The sequence below is a fragment of the Nothobranchius furzeri genome, chromosome 1 (genome assembly GCF_043380555.1).
Source record: "Nothobranchius furzeri strain GRZ-AD chromosome 1, NfurGRZ-RIMD1, whole genome shotgun sequence".
In the NCBI taxonomy this organism is placed as follows: Eukaryota; Metazoa; Chordata; class Actinopteri; order Cyprinodontiformes; family Nothobranchiidae; genus Nothobranchius; species Nothobranchius furzeri.
The window spans coordinates 82598157-82615487 of record NC_091741.1 but is presented as its reverse complement, the minus strand read 5'-3'; the positions used below and the strand labels follow the sequence as shown (position 1 = coordinate 82615487).

At 44.7% G+C, this 17331-nt stretch overlaps 1 protein-coding gene across 5 annotated transcripts in view; it reads right to left on the bottom strand.

Annotated features, from left to right (window-relative positions):
- Positions 1-17331, bottom strand: part of drp2 (dystrophin related protein 2) — a 525275-nt gene that overhangs the window by 292404 nt on the left and 215540 nt on the right. For all 5 annotated transcript variants that reach the window (XM_015949550.3, XM_070550594.1, XM_070550593.1 and 2 more), the window contains one exon: positions 4812-4986. In XM_015949550.3, coding sequence (XP_015805036.1) covers positions 4812-4858 — 47 coding nt within the window. In that variant the 5' untranslated portion in view covers positions 4859-4986. The remainder of the gene's footprint in view (positions 1-4811; positions 4987-17331) is intronic.

Genomic DNA, 17331 nt, shown 5'->3' with positions numbered 1-17331 from the left:
AACAATAGAATAAATTAATATACTCAACATAATATGAGAACAATATGCTACATTAAAATACAACGATAAATTAAATTACCTAACAGTCACCCCCCCACCCCCCCACCCCCCACCCTCATGCTCACACATAAACACATCCAAGGTAAAGACACACCAGACTGCACATCATACACCCACTCACACTCCCCACATAGCGGTTCAGGTACTGCTAAACAGAGGGCACAACCATTCCTGGAACCGGGAGATGGTCCCGTTTTTACTGGTGTAACGATGAGCAGGCAACATCGCCCAAAGCTGGCAAAGCAACCCACTACACCAGACCCCAACCAGAAAACCATCTCCCCTCCTAGCCTCCAGCACCGGGCAGCAAACTGAGAACTGAGGTGTTAGTCTCCCTCTGCCTGCTTGATGCATGATAGGATGGGATGTTTTTGGGAAAGCAGTAGCTCAGGAGGTAGAGTAGGTTGTCCAGTAATCGGAAGGTTGCAGGTTCAATCCTGTCTCTGAACGGAGAATGCTGCTGTTGTGTCCTTGGGCAAGACACTTTATTCAATTCAACTCTATTCAATTCAAGTTTATTTATATAGCACCAAATCACAAGAGTCGTCTCAAGTCACTTCACATAGTAAACATTCCAATACAGGTCTGTTCATTAAGCCAATCAGTAAAACGTTTTCTATATAAGGAACCCAGCAGATTGCATCAAGTCACTGACTAGTGTCAGTGACTTTACAGCAAACCTCATACTAAGCAAGCATTTAGCGACAGTGGAGGGGAAAACTCCCTGAGTAGGCATCCCCGTTCCCAAACCCAACCCGGTGCAGGGAGATCCCAGCCTCTCTAGTCAGGGCCCACAGGAGCAACATCTCAGAGTCCGAGGCCATCCACTCAGCCCCACCCCAGTAGAATACCTACTCTCACCCCCACATTTGATCAACTTCCAGACTACATAAGACATCAGACACTCAGGCAGAGCTAGATTCTCCCCCTCCTGGAGATCCCCTTGCCCTGTGGTGGAAATTAGAAGTATTCCTGCTAATTAAGGAGGAACCAAGGTCCACTCGAGACCTTTGGGCCAAGGTCAGGCACTTGCCCACGCCAACGGCAACATACAAGCCAGCACACAAGTGCCCTAGGCCCAACCCCTGGGGCCCCACACATGGCTGCTAGAAGGACAATGTTATGTTGGTCCAGTCATCCAAGCATCTCCAGGCTGGACCAGCAGTTCCCAACCCAATGCCAGACTGCCCAACGAACCCATCCCCAGGAAAACTCTGCAGAGAGTGATACTAGAAAGAGGGATATCAAGGTTCCCTGCATAGATGATCCTGTTGCCTTAATAATCAAAATTAGGACATCAATCAATCATTAAAACTTTATTTAGAAAGCACTTTTCCTATAAAGGGTGCAACAACGATACTACAAAACCCTCAATCCAATCCCTCTCACACTGGTACAGTCGTAACAGAAGTATACTTCAACTTTTAGTTTCCTAATCATTTGTCATATGTCACACTGTCCCTGTGAGCTTTTTAAGATGTTCAAGTTAGCATTTAGCTGACAGCTCTCATGCCTTATTATTGACTCACATAGCTGTCAGCAGAATATTAGAATCTCAGCCCTCTTTACAAATAAGTACGACAGTAACAGCATAAATGTAAATTAATTCCAGTCAGGCCAGCATGTAGCCTTAGGGACAACGCATGACAGTTTATAGGATGGAAAGAAGCTGCTTTGACTTTTATTGTAACAAAGTCAGACTCCTGTCAATCAGTTCTAGACAGGCCATTATAAAACCAGTTGTCTGTACTTGTCTGGCCACTGGCATCAAACGCAGTCAGGTGTTTCCTTTGGACAGCACTTATCTTCAAGGTTAGACAGCTATTCGCTGAAGCTCTTTCTCATTCATTCATTCAGTCTTTTGGTCCCGTTTTCATCCTGCCCTTCTCAATTTTCTACATCTCTCCTGTTTGATGATTTAACACTAGCCGTCAGTTTCTCCTTGCTGTCTCTCTCTCACTACCCCCCGCCCCAACATTGACGTCCCTGTTTTCCTCTCTTCCTGTCTCAGCCTGATGCAGCCAGAATGTGGTTTGGATATAAACAGCCACTGCAGGCCATGCATAGTGATCTCATTATGCAGGACTGCAGGGGAAACTGTCTTACCCAATTTAACAACCATTCTCCCTTAGCCCTCCTCCCCTTCCTGTTCTCCTACATCAGGGTCAAGTAAGCAATTAAGGGGCCAATTGTCTAAACAGGATGCCAGTTGAATTGAAAATAACAAAAATGATGCAGCAAGTCGGCACGTTTTCCAATTAAGCAATAAAGACCAGTGTGGACACCCTGTAATTGCTTCACACTGACAAACAGCTCATGTGCACAATAGAAGTATTTACCATCATATCAATAATTAATGTGATGGCTGGAAGAAGATGAAGTAAAATATGCATCATCTGACAGCACGTTGTTAGACAAAACCCTTTTTTAAAAATACCTTCACACTGGAAAAAGGCAAGAAATGGATTGTTGGGTGAAAATATAGAAAAATGAGAACATAACTATAGATATACATTTTTGGTTTACTTTTCCCGTTGCAGATAGCTAGACAAGACATAGATACGTTATACTAGAAAAAGTACAGAGACACCCTAAATCAAGGACTCCAGATGTTCGTGTGATGGCAGAGCCCTGACCTCAACCCAATAGATCCATCCATCCATTTTCATCTGCTTATCCGGAGTCGGGTCGCGGGGGCAGTAGCCTAAGTCAAGAGGCCCAGACTTCCCTCTCCCCACCCACTTGAGCCAGCTCTTCTGGATGAATCCCAAAGCGTTCCCTGGCCAGATGAGAGGCGTAGTCCCTCCAACGTGTCCTGGGTCTACCTTTAGGTCTCCTCCCGGATGGACATGCCCGGAAAACCTCACCAGGGAGGCGTCCAGGAGGCACTTACCAGATGCCCGAGCCACCTCAACTGTCTCCTCTCGATGTGGAGGAGCAGCGAATCTACTTTGAGCCCCTCCCAGATGACCGAGCTTCTCACCCTATCTCTAAGGGAGAGCCCAGCCACTCTGCGGAGAAAACTCATTTCGGCCACTTGTATCAGCAATCTTGTTCTTTCGGTCACTACCCAAAGCTCATGACCATAGGTGAGGGTAGGAACGTAGATCGACCGGTAAATCGAGAGCTTCGCCTTCTGACTCAGCTCTCTCTTCACCACGACAGACCGTTACAACACCCGCATCACTGCAGATGCAGCACCAATCCGCCTATCGATCTCACGCTCCAGTTTTCCCTCACTCGTGAACAAGACCCCGAGATACTTAAACTCCTCCACTTGGGGCAGGACCTCATCCCTGACCCGGAGAAGGCATTCTACCTTTTCCCGAATCAAGACCACAGTCTCAGATTTAGATATACCCAGTAGATATTTTAAAAAAAATTAAAACTTTGAAATTTTGCTGCTAAATTCATGTCCCAAATATCAATATTTGTTTACGTTCTCCAAACACAACTAAAACTACAATAAAACAGTTTAGATGGAAAATAAAGCAATTTTAAATATTACTAAATCAAAATACAATAATACTTGAACATTGTTTTAGAAGAGCATCTGCCCCTCTCGGTGTCTGCTGGAAAAACTTCTGGCCCTTGAACAAATTTGGTTGATAACCCATTTTAGAGGATCGAAAAAGCAGGTTTAAAATAATAAGACAGCAAAATAGCTGAAAGTTTCCCGTTTCCACTTTTAAACCAAAAATTTCCTCACTTCTCCACATTTTTTTCCTGATGTCCATCCCAACCAAAGCTGAGTGGAAAAGAATCAAAGTAGTTTTGTGCAGGAGTCAGCTGAAAACAAGATATTTCAAATTAATGTAATTCATTATAAAGGCTGTACAGTTGCATCATTTGGTGGTAGTTTGGTATAGTTTGGGGAAATGCTCTATCATTTTTATTAGATAGGTTAAACAATGTTTTTTGTCAATGAACTTTTAATCATTACCTGGTCACAACAGTAGCTTTTATTCAAAACCAAAGCTAAAAAGGTTTTCTGTGAACTACTGAGCCAGTAGTAATGTGTTGTGTACGTTTAACAAGTTCATTCTGTAGCTTAAAACATACATTAAACCATCTAAAGTTTACATGTAAGTCCTAAAAGCTTCTAGAATAAACAAAGTTACTTTACCTGAAAACGTTTGTGAACAAACGCTGCTGATGGACATGAAGCTGCTGTAGCTCCTTAATATTCCTGCTCGATTTTCGCTAGCTTTAGCATTTTTTCTTTGCGTGTAGCTGCCGCCACGGGCGGCTGTGACGGGACCTACGGGTCACCGTAGAGGTGAAGGCTAGACTGTCCGAATTCAGAGCCGCTGGGTTCTGGTCTTAGCGGTCTGGCAAGGACCCGGCCTTGCTAGACCGGCGAGGACCCGTACTCGTAAGCATCCTGCCTGTGGATTCGGACCTCGGACACACCCGCTGACTGCTCTTTAACATAACCACGTTCGGCAGAACAACTTCCGGTTCAAAAGGCCAACGGATCCATCATCCAATCAGTGATGCCTGTTGTTGCAGCATTGGTACCTACCTTTTCCGGTTTGTATTTTCAATTTGTTTTTGTGTTTAGTGAATTTGTTGCGCTTTTCAATTTGTTGTGCATTAAGTGATTTGTTTTTGTGGTTTGCACTTCAGGGCCACCGTACAGCACAGATGGGAACAGAGACAATACAAAGGAGAGCAGATAAATTATTTCTTTAAAATCATTCATTCATTTAGATTTTCCTATGTTCTAACGAGCTGAGGTTCTTTCTTACCGGATGTTGTGGGACTTGCGCTTGATCTCGTTCCAGCAGAGGTTCATTTCTCCGGTTTGGTGGGGACCGCCTCCTGTCAGTCTCCCGCACTCAGTGCCCTCGTCCTGCCCCTCACCGTCCACTGTGGACTGACACGGCACACAGCGGCATCCCGGCCACGAGGGCCGCCCTGCAGCTAGAACACAATCAGAGACAGAAAGCAGGTGAGTGCCACAGCTCTGCTGGTTTGACTCTGGTCTTCAGAATATGGTGCGTACTGTTAAGAAGAGGCTAATAGCAAAACATGACTCTGACTGTCCTGAGAATTTGTGTCCTCTTTAAACGTGTTACACGTGTGATGTGGGGGGCCAACATCCTGGTGATCTGAACTCTGAACAAAAGAAAAGGTCAAGTACAGAACCGAGCTTTGCCCTGAATACAAACTCATCTTTCATTTCAATAAAACTCACATTGGTCCAGCTAAAAGTCATTGAAAACATTATTAAAGGGACTAACTATGTCATACAAAATACACCTTTTGGAGCTTTTGACCATGCTTTATTGTTAATTCATCTTGGAAAACACTTTTCCATCTCAGCTTCTTCTTTACTTCAACTGTGCCTAACTAAGTTAAGCTATTGCAGATAGCTGAATGGGGCCATCTTTGCGTCCGCTCATCCCACTCCAGGTCATCTCGATTCCAGATCCCTCGTTCCCTGGACTGTCATTACTAACACCCAATCTCTCAGAGTAGCTAGCAGGGAGTTTAATCTCAGCAGGTGTAATGAAGTTATTTCTTTCTCATCTAGTCTGCATTTTAAATAATGCCTCAAACCCAAAAATGGATTTTTGTCTGTGATAAGAAGAGCATCCATCTGCAGTCTTCCTAAATAATCTTCAAGAGCTCTCAAAAACCAAGCCACAATGTGCTCGTGAATTCACAGACTGCTTGTTAAACAATTGGCAGTACCGGAGAGGGTTTTCAGATGGATTACTACTTTACTGGCACCATTATAACATTAATACCACCAATGGATAGGCCAGGGCCATGAGTACAACTAAAATGGTAACCAATAACTGCTAGCTGAATGGTTATAAAGTTTGGCTGGTGAGTGTCAGGAACAGTACTTCAGGCCAGGAATTTGCTACCGACAGACACCTTATCCTCATCCAAGCAGGGGTGTGTGTGTGTGTGTGTGTGTGTGTGTGTGTGTGTGTGTGTGTGTGTGTGTGTGTGTGTGTGTGTGTGTGTGTGCGTGCGTGCGTGCGTGTGTGTGTGTGTGTGTGTGTGTGCATGTTAGCGGCCCTGACAGAGAATTCTTCTACGGGGAGTGGAGTGCATTGACAACCGACTGGGACTTGTCAGCATGCATCTGTGGTCTCCGGCTCAACAGGTGTGAACTATTGTAGATGGAGGAAGGCGGGGTTTCGTCAAATCCAAGAGTCTTTTCTCCGGGTTAAAGAAATGGCTCACAAAAATATCCTAAAAAATGAAATATTAATAGTGCTAACGGTAATATTTTATCATATATTGTGCCCATGTTTGCTCTGGGTGGTGTAAAATAGCATGGCATATAAATACATTAGAGTTTAAAAATGAGGCAACACTTGCAAAACTCAACAGAAGCTATTGCTATTTCATTAAAACCTTCTTACAAATAAAACATTTTTTTGCCATTTGTGAATGATCTTTTCTTCAAAAAAGAGCACTTTAGGTAAAAAAAAGTGTAGTCATTTTAAAGGAAGATACTCAAAACCACCTTAAAGCTGTTGCACCTTCCTGTAAATCAATCCACTCAAAGTGAGATACAACTTCCTTTCAGTTCTAGCAATAAGAAAAAAGTGAAAAAAAAAAAGATTTATATCAACAGGAGTAAACCTCTTTAAAATGTGAAGCACCACACACATGGGCAGCAAACTCAAATTGTATATCTCTGTCTTGTGGGCAAGAAAACCTAAGAGACGAGAGGTTTTATCCCATTATTCCGTTCCATTAAACTCAGGGAAACAAAGATGGACAAAAAGCTTCTTTTATCACAGACTTATAGAGTGTGAGGGCATGTGAGGCAACACGAAGGAGTGCAATCCCCTTGATAGACCTGAGAGGAAAAAAACATCATGGAGGGAGCCTGTGCACACACACACACACACACACACACATGCTCACAAACAAACTCCAGTTTGTGGCATTCTGTGGAGCAGAGGCATTTCAAGGTTCAATGACAGAACTGGTGTCTGGCCACTGGGTTGTCTGAGGTTTGCTTCACAACCTTTCCCTGAACAGCAGCCAGGTCTTCAGGTAAACATAATCAGACGAGTAAGACAAACACTTTCTCACACACACTTTCATTAAAGTTTTTAAACAAAATAATCCTATTTTCCACTGCAGCAGAACTTAAGCCTTGACTCCTGACAGCAGCACACAGTAAAGATGCAGTATTCAACCTTGGAAAAAAGCACTCAAGCAAGCTACATTTTGAAGAAAAACAATTAAAATGTCTGACCCCTTTCTACAGGCTCCTTCCTATTAACAGAATCTGATGGCTGCAAAATATGGTACAACACCGGCTAGCGGCACAGACACACAGGAGCAGACATGGAGCTCTGCTGTGCTGCTATGGTCAAAATTTCCATCTGACAAAATGTTAATGTATTGGTTGCCATGGGTGTGTGAGAAGCATTTGAATCAATATGGCAAAAATTCTCCAAAAAATTAACTCAGACAGTACATGTAATGTACTGTTGCATTTTAAAATTCAGATGTGCAGTTATCAAGACTTTATACATAAAGATAGAAAAGTCATTTATGTTTTAAAATGTTTAGAGCAGCTTGGTACTAAAACTTAAAGATGTTGGTTAATTACAAAAGAGTAATTAGGCCCGAGCAGTGAAGCTGCGAAGGCCTATTGTATCTGCTCCGTTTATTAGGCCCGAGCAGTGAAGCTGCGAAGGCCTATTGTATCTGCTCCGTTTATTATTTTTTTTCTTTTTTTTTTTCTTTCTTTTTTTTTCTTCCGCGTCATTGGATGGCCTTTAGGGGGTCTAAGCATATCCAAAAACTCACCAAATTCTGGCCCAATATAGAAAGTGCGTGAAATTTACGTATTTCACTGGCAACGTGAAAGTTGGTAAAAAATTGTTTCAACAGCACCCCCTGGAAAATTAAAAATACCCCTCCGCTTTGACCTTTTTTCATAGTAGAGTGATGAAATTTGGTACACTTGTAGAACTCAACAATACGCACAGAAAAGCCTCTTGCACCCATGGTCAATATCAAACAGGAAGTCGGCCATTTTGGACTAAAGTGGCCATTTTGACCCCATTTTGGCCATTTCTAGGGTCTATATTTGGTTGAACAGTTTGGTCAATTTTCGCACGATCGTCTCAAAAATAGTGTGCGATCGAACAGAAGCGATGGACGATTAAAATGAGACAATAAAATTGACTTTTCGTAAATACTGAAGGGGCGGGACCAGGCCTCAAAGTTCGAGCACTCGCCAAAAAAATTCAAATTGCTATAGATTCATAAATGAAAGAATTACAGTTAAAGAAATGTTCTATGGACAATTGGCGTCGCCCTCCGAAGACAAATGAATGGTCGATTGATGATGTCACATAAGCCCCGCCCCCTCAGGACTTAAAAGGTCAAGTTTTACTAGGAAATTTCCCAAAATTCGCCCTTTCAAATAATCACCCCAAATTTGTAGCAGGTAACTGAAGACAAGTTGGGGTTGCTTGGCGTCACTTTATGGGAGTTTTCTGAAGAAGGCGGGGCTGTGGCGGCGCGGCGAAGTCAGGCGTACCGACGTGGCCTTACGTTTGCCTCCCATTTCGTCATTTCTAGAGATATCGCCACGAAACATCTTGGGAGTGATCCTAGTCCGGCCCCCCCAAAAAAGTGATGTGAACATCCGGTGGGCGTGGCCTATTTTCTGAAATAGCGCCCTCTAGGACCATTAAAACTGCCAGCCCCATGCCATGCTTTGACTGACGAGTACAAAATTTGGTACACTAATGTGGTGTCTCAGGACCTACAAAAAAGTCTCTTGGAGCCAAGTGCAATGTCGCACAGGAAGTCGGCCATTTTGGTCCAAGTGCGCGATTTAGTGGTTTTCGCACACGTTGTTTGGAGAGTGATGCTCCGTCGCCCTTTTCACCAATTGCCTTCACACTTCTGCTATATACTGTTAAGACATAGATGAAAAAATTCAGCCGTCGGATTTTAAATAAGTATAAAGGTGTGGGCGTGGCTAAGCCTCAAACTTTGACCTGTCGCCACGCCACTCTTTTTTTCACAGCTCCCTATTGGACTCCTTTTAACCAATCACCACCAAACAGTTGCAAATAGCAGCAGACAAGTTGAGGTCACTTAGTCTATAGTACTGGCAGGTTTCGAATAAAGGCGGGGCTTTGGGAGCATGGCAAAATTCGCCATCACGACATGGAAATACGTTTGTCTCTCATTTCTTCAATCATTGTGACATCGCCACACAAGTTCTGATGAGTGATCCTACTCTGACCCCTAATAGAATTGGACAGCTGAAGTTTGTGGGCGTGGCCTATTTTCTGAAACAGCGCCCCCTAGGACCATTAAAACAGTCAGCCCCAAGCCATGCTTTGACTGAGGTTCACAAAATTTGGCACACTAATGTAGTGTATCAGGACCTACAAAAAAGTCTCTTGGAGCCAAGCGCAATGTCGCACAGGAGGTCGGACATTTTGGTCCAAGTACTCAATTTAGTGGTTTTCGCACACGTTATTAGGAGAATGATATCTCCTCGCCCTTTCCACCGATCACCTTCAAACTTCTGCTATATACTCTTAAGACATAGAGGAAAAAATTCAACCGTCGGATTTTAAATAAGTATAAAGGTGTGGGCGTGGCTAAGCCTCAAACTTTGACCAGTCGCCATTACCTTATTTGACTTAACAACTCCCATGTGCATGATCAGATCAATTTCATACTTTGACTGTGTGATCACTGACCACATCTGAAGACAGTGACAATGTGGACAGCTGACATCACCTAAGCCCCGCCCCCTGACTACAGGAAGTCTATTGTTTTATGGTGAACTGCCCATATTTGTCCCCTCTAATTTAGTCAAGATGACACTAAGGTCATGCACTGTCTTCATGATGCTGTAATGACCATTCAGATCTGATAGCTTTTCAGAAAGGGAGGGGCTTTGATGCCACAACGAATTCTGTTCTGGTGGACGTTTCTGCTCCGCGCACGTGCCCTGGTGTCCCGGGCTGCCGGCCAGGAAGGGGCGCGGAGCTGGGTTTGGAGAGCGTCGGGGATGGAGCAAAGGGGGTACAGACGGAGGACGAGCAGCTTCGCTGCGAGGGCCGAACGACGCTGCTTGCAGCTTTAATTTATTTTTTTTTTCTTTCTTTCTTTCTTTTTTTTTCTTCCGCGTCTTTGGATGGCCTTTAGGGGGTCTTAGCATATCCAAAAAGTCACCAAATTCTGGCCCAATATAGAAAGTGCGTGAAATTTACGTATTTCACTGGCAACGTGAAAGTTGGTAAAAAAATGTTTCAACAGCGCCCCCTGGAAAATTAAAAATACCCCTCCGCTTTGACCTTTTTTCATAGTAGAGTGATGAAATTTGGTACACTTGTAGAACTCAACAATACGCACAGAAAAGCCTCTTGCACCCATGGTCAATATCAAACAGGAAGTCGGCCATTTTGGACTAAAGTGGCCATTTTGACCCCGTTTTGGCCATTTCTAGGGTCTATATTTGGTTGAACAGTTTGGTCATTTTTCGCACGATCGTCTCAAAAATAGTGTGCGATCGAACAGAAGCGATGGACGATTAAAATGAGACAATAAAATTGACTTTTCGTAAATACTGAAGGGGCGGGACCAGGCCTCAAAGTTCGAGCACTCGCCAAAAAAATTCAAATTGCTATAATTTCATAAATGAAAGAATTACAGTTAAAGAAATGTTCTATGGACAATCGTCATCACCCTCCGAAGACAAATGAATGGTCGATTGATGATGTCACATAAGCCCCGCCCCCTCAGGACTTAAAAGGTCAAGTTTTACTGGGAAATTTTCCAAAATTCGCCCTTTCAAATAATCACCCCAAATTTGTAGCAGGTAACTGAAGACAAGTTGGGGTTGCTTGGCGTCACTTTATGGGAGTTTTCTGCAGAAGGCGGGGCTGTGGCGGCGCGGCGAAGTCAGGCGTACCGCTTAGGCCTTACGTTTGCCTCCCATTTCGTCATTTCTAGAGATATCGCCACAAAACCTCTTGGGAGTGATCCTAGTTCAGCCCCCCACAAAATGTGATGTGAACATCCGGTGGGCGTGGCCTATTTTCTGAAATAGCGCCCCCTAGGACCATTAAAACTGTCAGCCCCAAGTCATGCTTTGACTGAGGATTATGAAATTTGGCACACTAATGTGGTGTCTCAGGACCTACAAAAAAGTCTCTTGGAGCCAAGTGCAAAGTCGCACAGGAAGTCGGCCATTTTGGTCCAAGTACTCGATTTAGTGGTTTTCGCACACGTTGTTTGGAGAGTGATGCTCCATCGCCCTTTTCACCAATCGCCTTCAAACTTCTGCTATAGACTCTTAAGACATAAAGGAAAAAATTCAACCGTCGGATTTTAAATAAGTATAAAGGTGTGGGCGTGGCTAAGCCTCAAACTTTGACCTGTCACCACGCCACTCTTTTTTTCACAGCTACCTATTGGACTCCTTTTACCCAATCGCCAGCAATCTCTGGCGAATAGCAGCTGACAAGTTGAGGTCACTTAGTCTCCAGTACTGGCAGGTTTTGAAAAAAGGCGGGGCTTTGGGAGCATGGCAAAATTCACCATCACGCCATGGCAATAAGTTTGCCTCTCATTTCTTCAGTTATCGTGCCATCGCCACAAAATGTCTGGTGAGTGATCCTAGTCTGACCCCCAATAGATTTGGACAGCTGTAGTTTGTGGGCGTGGCCTATTTTCTGAAATGGCGCCCCCTAGGACCATTAAAACTGTCAGCCCCTAGCCATGCTTTGACTGAGGAGTACGAAATCTGGTACACTAATGTGGTGTCTCCGGACCTACAAAAAAGTCTCTTGGAGCCAAGTGCAAAGTCGCACAGGAAGTCGGCCATTTTGGTCCAAGTACTCGATTTAGTGGTTTTCGCACACGTTGTTTGGAGAGTGATACACCATTGCCCTTTTCACCAATCACCTTCAAACTTCTGCTATAGACTCTTAAGACAAAGGGGAAAAAATTCAACCTACGGATTTTAAATAAGTATAAAGGTGTGGGCGTGGCTAAGCCTCAAACTTTGACCTGTCGCCACGCCACTCTTTTTTTCACAGCTCCCTATTGGACTCCTTTTAACCAATCACCAGCAATCACTGGCAAATAGCAGCAGACAAGTTGAGGTCACTTGGTCTATAGTACTGGCAGGTTTCGAATAAAGGCGGGGCTTTGGGAGCATGGCGAAATTCGCCATCACGCCATGGAAATACGTTTGTCTCTCATTTCTTCAATCATTGTGACATCGCCACACAATTTCTGATGAGTGATCCTACTCTGACCCCTAATAGAATTGGACAGCTGAAGTTTGTGGGCGTGGCCTATTTTCTGAAATAGCGCCCCCTAGGACCATTAAAACTGTCAGCCCCAAGCCATGCTTTGACTGAGGATCACGAAATTTGGCACACTAATGTAGTGTCTCAGGACCTACAAAAAAGTCTCTTGGAGCCAAGCGCAATGTCGCACAGGAGGTCGGCCATTTTGGTCCAAGTACTCGATTTAGTGGTTTTCGCACACGTTATTAGGAGAATGATGTCTCGTCGCCCTTTCCACCGATCACCTTCAAACTCCTGCTATATACTCTTAAGACATAGAGGAAAAATTCAACCGTCGGATTTTAAATAAGTATAAAGGTGTGGGCGTGGCTAAGCCTCAAACTTTGACCAGTCGCCATTACATTACTTGACTCAATAACTCCCTTGTGCATGATCAGATCAATTTCAAACTTTGTCCGTGTGATCACTGACCACATCTGAAGACAGTGACAATGTGGACAGCTGGCATCACCTAAGCCCCGCCCCCTGACTACAGGAAGTCTACTGTTTTACGGTGAAATGCCCATATTTGTCCCCTCTAATTTAGTCAACATGACACTAAGGTCATGCACTGTCTTCATGATGTTGTAATGACTATTCAGATCTGATAGCTTTTCAGAAAGAGAGGAGCTTTGATGCCATGGCGATTTCTGGCGTGACGCTGTGACCTTACGTTTGACTGTAACTTCCACAAACAGCCTCCGATTTGCCAGAGACTGAACATCACATCACCAGTGTGGTAAAGATAGAGTATCTCCTAGTGGTGAGACGTGTAATGCTGGGCTCAGAGGGGCTGCTGAATCAGGGTGAGGTGTGGACGAGGAGGCCGTTCACGGTTTCTGGTGTCGGGGTGGTTGACTTTCTGTTCTGCCCGACGTGCCCTGGTGCCCCCGGCTGCCGGCCAGGATGGACAAGCGCGGAGTTGGGTTTGGAGAGCGTCGGGGATGGAGCGGAGGGGGTAAGGAAGGAGGGCGAGCAGCTTCGCTGCGAGGGCCGAACGACGCTGCTTGCAGCTTTAATTTTGTTTTGTCTCTGGTCACCTCATACCCCACCAGATGCTGAAAAACTGATCCATGCTTTTGTCTCCTCTAGACTGGACTGTAGTAACTCACTGCTTACTGGGATCTCTAACAAGAACCTTCAGAAGCTTCTATGTGTCCAAAACTCTGCAGCTAGAATCCTGCTGAGAATGCGTAAATATGAACACAGTACAGCCATCCAACAATCACTTCACTGGCTTCCTGTCGCCACAAGGATAAATTACAAAATCTCTCTTCTAATTCATCAATGCTTGCATGGAAATGCTCCTTTCTATCTCAAAGAACGTCTCACCCCACCAAGAAAGAAAGAAGACGATCTTTTCTACAGCACCTCTCATGATAAAAATCACAAGGCGCTTCACAAAAATAAAAAATTTTAAAATACAAAAAAGATTTTTGAAAATGATTAAAAAATGTTTAAAATAGGCAAAAATAGAACATTGTGATTAAAAATGCTAATGGGACTCAGCTTAGCAATGTTCCTGAGATGAAAGAAGGAAGAGCGAACAAGAGAACTGACATGAGAATCCAGGGTGAGAGCTGGGTCAAAGGTCACGCCAAGATTTCTGACAGAAGGTATGGTGTGAGAAGCAAGCTGACCAAGACAGTCTGACTTTGGGAACCAGCTTGTCTGGGGCACAGACGAGGATCTCAGTCTTACCCCTTCTTTCCACAGGAGCCGTCAGCAGCACGTTACTGCGGCAGCACGTCATAGCTGCTGATAGGAACTGCTGTGGTCAACAGAACCTTTTCCACCGGAGCCGTCAGCAGCGCGAGTCGGCCGCATCTCAGGAGCAGCATGTCGCGGCCTTTACGCGCCGGTGCTATTTTCTACGCACGACGCCTCTGAAACGGGTCAAGTTTGACATTTTTGGGGAAGGAAAGACAGGAAATCGAACGCGGAAACAGAGCAAAGCTCCCGAGATTTTCAGAATAAAGAAACGTACTGCCTTCCGGTTGCTTTACTTTAAAAGAAGTTACTAGCTGTGCGGCCCCGTGAGAAGTTATCACCTAGCTAGCGGTCTCCTTTGTTTTTCAGGTCCGTATTGGCGATTATAAAATGGACAGAACATAAAACACAAACCTTTTGGAGCCATGTTGTAATTTTCTCCTGCTTGTTGTTGTGTTTACTGACGAAGTCACTTGTGTGACTTCGTGCTCTGTCGGTGACAGCTGCTCCCCTGCTGCTTCGCGTCTCGTGGGAAGGGCCAAGCAGCAGCTTACGCGAGTAAGATGTGCTGCTGCAGTAACGTGCTGCTGATGGGTCCGGTGGAAAGAAGGGGTTATCTTCATTCAGCTGTAGAAAGTTCCCAGCCATCCAGGTTTTAATAGTCTAATCAGGTGTGTAACAGCTGCAGCTTAGACATCTCATGGTGCTTAAAGGAGATGTACAGTTGTATGTCATCTGCATAAAGATGGTAGGAGATTCCTTTGAAGGAGCTCAGGATGTGCTGAAGAGGAAGCAGATAAATGAGGAAGAGCAGAGGCCCCAGCACAGAACCTTGTGGGACACCATGAGTAAGGGAGGTGGTGGAGGACCTAAACTTGGAAAGGGGTGAGTCTGACTATATCTAGTCGGAACCTCTCAACCTCACACACCAACTCAGGCTCCTTCCCCACCAGAGAGGTGACATTCCATGTGCCAAGAGCCAGCTTCGGTAGCCAAGGATCAGACCGCCAAGGGCCTTGCCCTCGACTACCACCCGTCACACACTGCACCTGACCCCTTTGGCCCCTCCCACGAGTGGTGAGCCCATGGGAAGGGGGACCCACGTTTCCTCTTTGGGCTGTGACCCGCCGGGCTCTATGGGTGAAAGCCCGGCCACCAGGTGGTCGCCAACGTGCCCCACCTCTAGGCCTGGCTCCAGAGTGGGACCCCGGTGACCCACGTCTGGGCGAGGGAACACATTTCTATTTATATATTTCATCATAAGAGGTCTTCGGGCTGCTCTTTGACTGATCCCTCACCTAGGACCTTTTTGCCATGGGTGACCTTACTAGAGGCAGAAAGCCTCAGACAACTTAGCTCCTAGGATCATTGAGACACTCAAACCCCTCCCCCACGGTACGGTGTCAGCGCAGGGAGAGGACGTCAAAAATCAGAACTAAATAATCAATAAATAATGAAAATATACTAAAAATCATTAAATCTACAGTTTGGTGGCATTTTATAGCTTATTTATTGCCCAAAATCAAGTTTCCTTTTTTTTTTAGCTCATCTTAATGTTTGCCGTAATGTTCAATTCAGGCTTTCTGATGTAACATCAAAATACTATGAAAGGAAAAATATCACTGTTTTCAGACGTTTGGTGGGAAAAATAATAATAATAATAAATGAAAAAATTTAAATGAAAAAGTTTAACAAAAATATTTTAAAATGACTGTAATTTCACACAAAGTGCGTGGAGAAGAATGAGTGATAAAACAAACCCCAGGAGGAGTTTTGATGAAGTGGTTGAAAACAGAAATGATAAATGAAAGTGCTGAGTTATACAGTTTTCTGCTCCATTACACACCGACTGGCTGCAGCCTAATGTAACAATCAAGAGGTATAATTAACGTGTGACAAAACTAATTTTGGTGTACTTGGTAATTATGTAAGACGTTATTTTTAAAACTCTTTTTGAATATTTTCAACGAGAATGAATTTTTTAATCTATCTTCGAGGCTATTCCATAAACTCACTCCTCTTACTGAGATACATCTTTTTTTTATTGGTTCTAATATTCTTTTTTTTTTAATCCCATTTCCTCTTAGACTATATCCTCCTTCCCTTTGTTCAAACATCCTTTGGAGATAAGGTGGAAGATGAGCCTGATATGCCTGATATACTACAACCAGTGTATGCAGGTCAATAATATCGTAAAATCTTAGAATTTTTAAATGGATGAAGATAGGGTTTGTTGGTGCATAATAGTTAGCATGGGAAATTTTTCGAACTACCTTTTTTTTAAGTAAATATACAGGACAAATATTTGCTCTGTAATAATTTCCCCATATTTCAATACCATAGCTCAGATATGGTCAAATAAATGAGTTACAGAGTATCTGAAGGGATTTGATATCTAAAACAAATCTCATTCTACTCATAAGTCCTATATTTTTTTAAATTTTTAACTTTATATCATCTATATGAGGCTTCCAACTCAGTTTTCTATCTATAGTCGTCGTCGTCGTCGTCTTCCTCCGCTTATCCGGGTCCGGGTCGCGGGGGCAGCATCCCAACTAGGGAGCTCCAGGCCGTCCTCTCCCCGGCCTTGTCCACCAGCTCCTCCGGCAGGACCCCAAGGCGTTCCCGGACCAGATTGGAGATGTAACTTCTCCAACGTGTCCTGGGTCGACCCGGGGGCCTTCTGCCGGCAGGACATGCCCGAAACACCTCCCCGGGGAGGCGTCCAGGAGGCATCCTGACCAGATGCCCAAACCACCTCAACTGGCTCCTTTCGATCCGGAGGAGCAGCGGTTCTACTCCGAGTCCCTCCCGAATGTCCGAGCTCCTCACCCTATCTCTAAGGCTGAGCCCGGCCACCCTACGGAGGAAACTCATTTCGGCCGCTTGTATCCGCGATCTCGTTCTTTCGGTCATTACCCAAAGCTCATGACCATAGGTGAGGATTGGGACGTAGATCGACCGGTAAATCGAGAGCCTGGCTTTCTGGCTCAGCTCCCTCTTCCCCACGACAGATCGGCTCAGCGTCCGCATCACTGCAGACGCCGAACCAATCCGCCTGTCGATCTCCCGATCCCTCCTACCCTCACTCGTGAACAAGACCCCGAGATACTTAAACTCCTCCACTTGAGGTAGGACCTCTCCCCCGACCCGGAGGTGGCAAGCCACCCTTTTCCGGTCGAGAACCATGGTCTCAGATTTGGAGGTGCTGATCCTCATCCCAGCCGCTTCACATTCGGCCGCG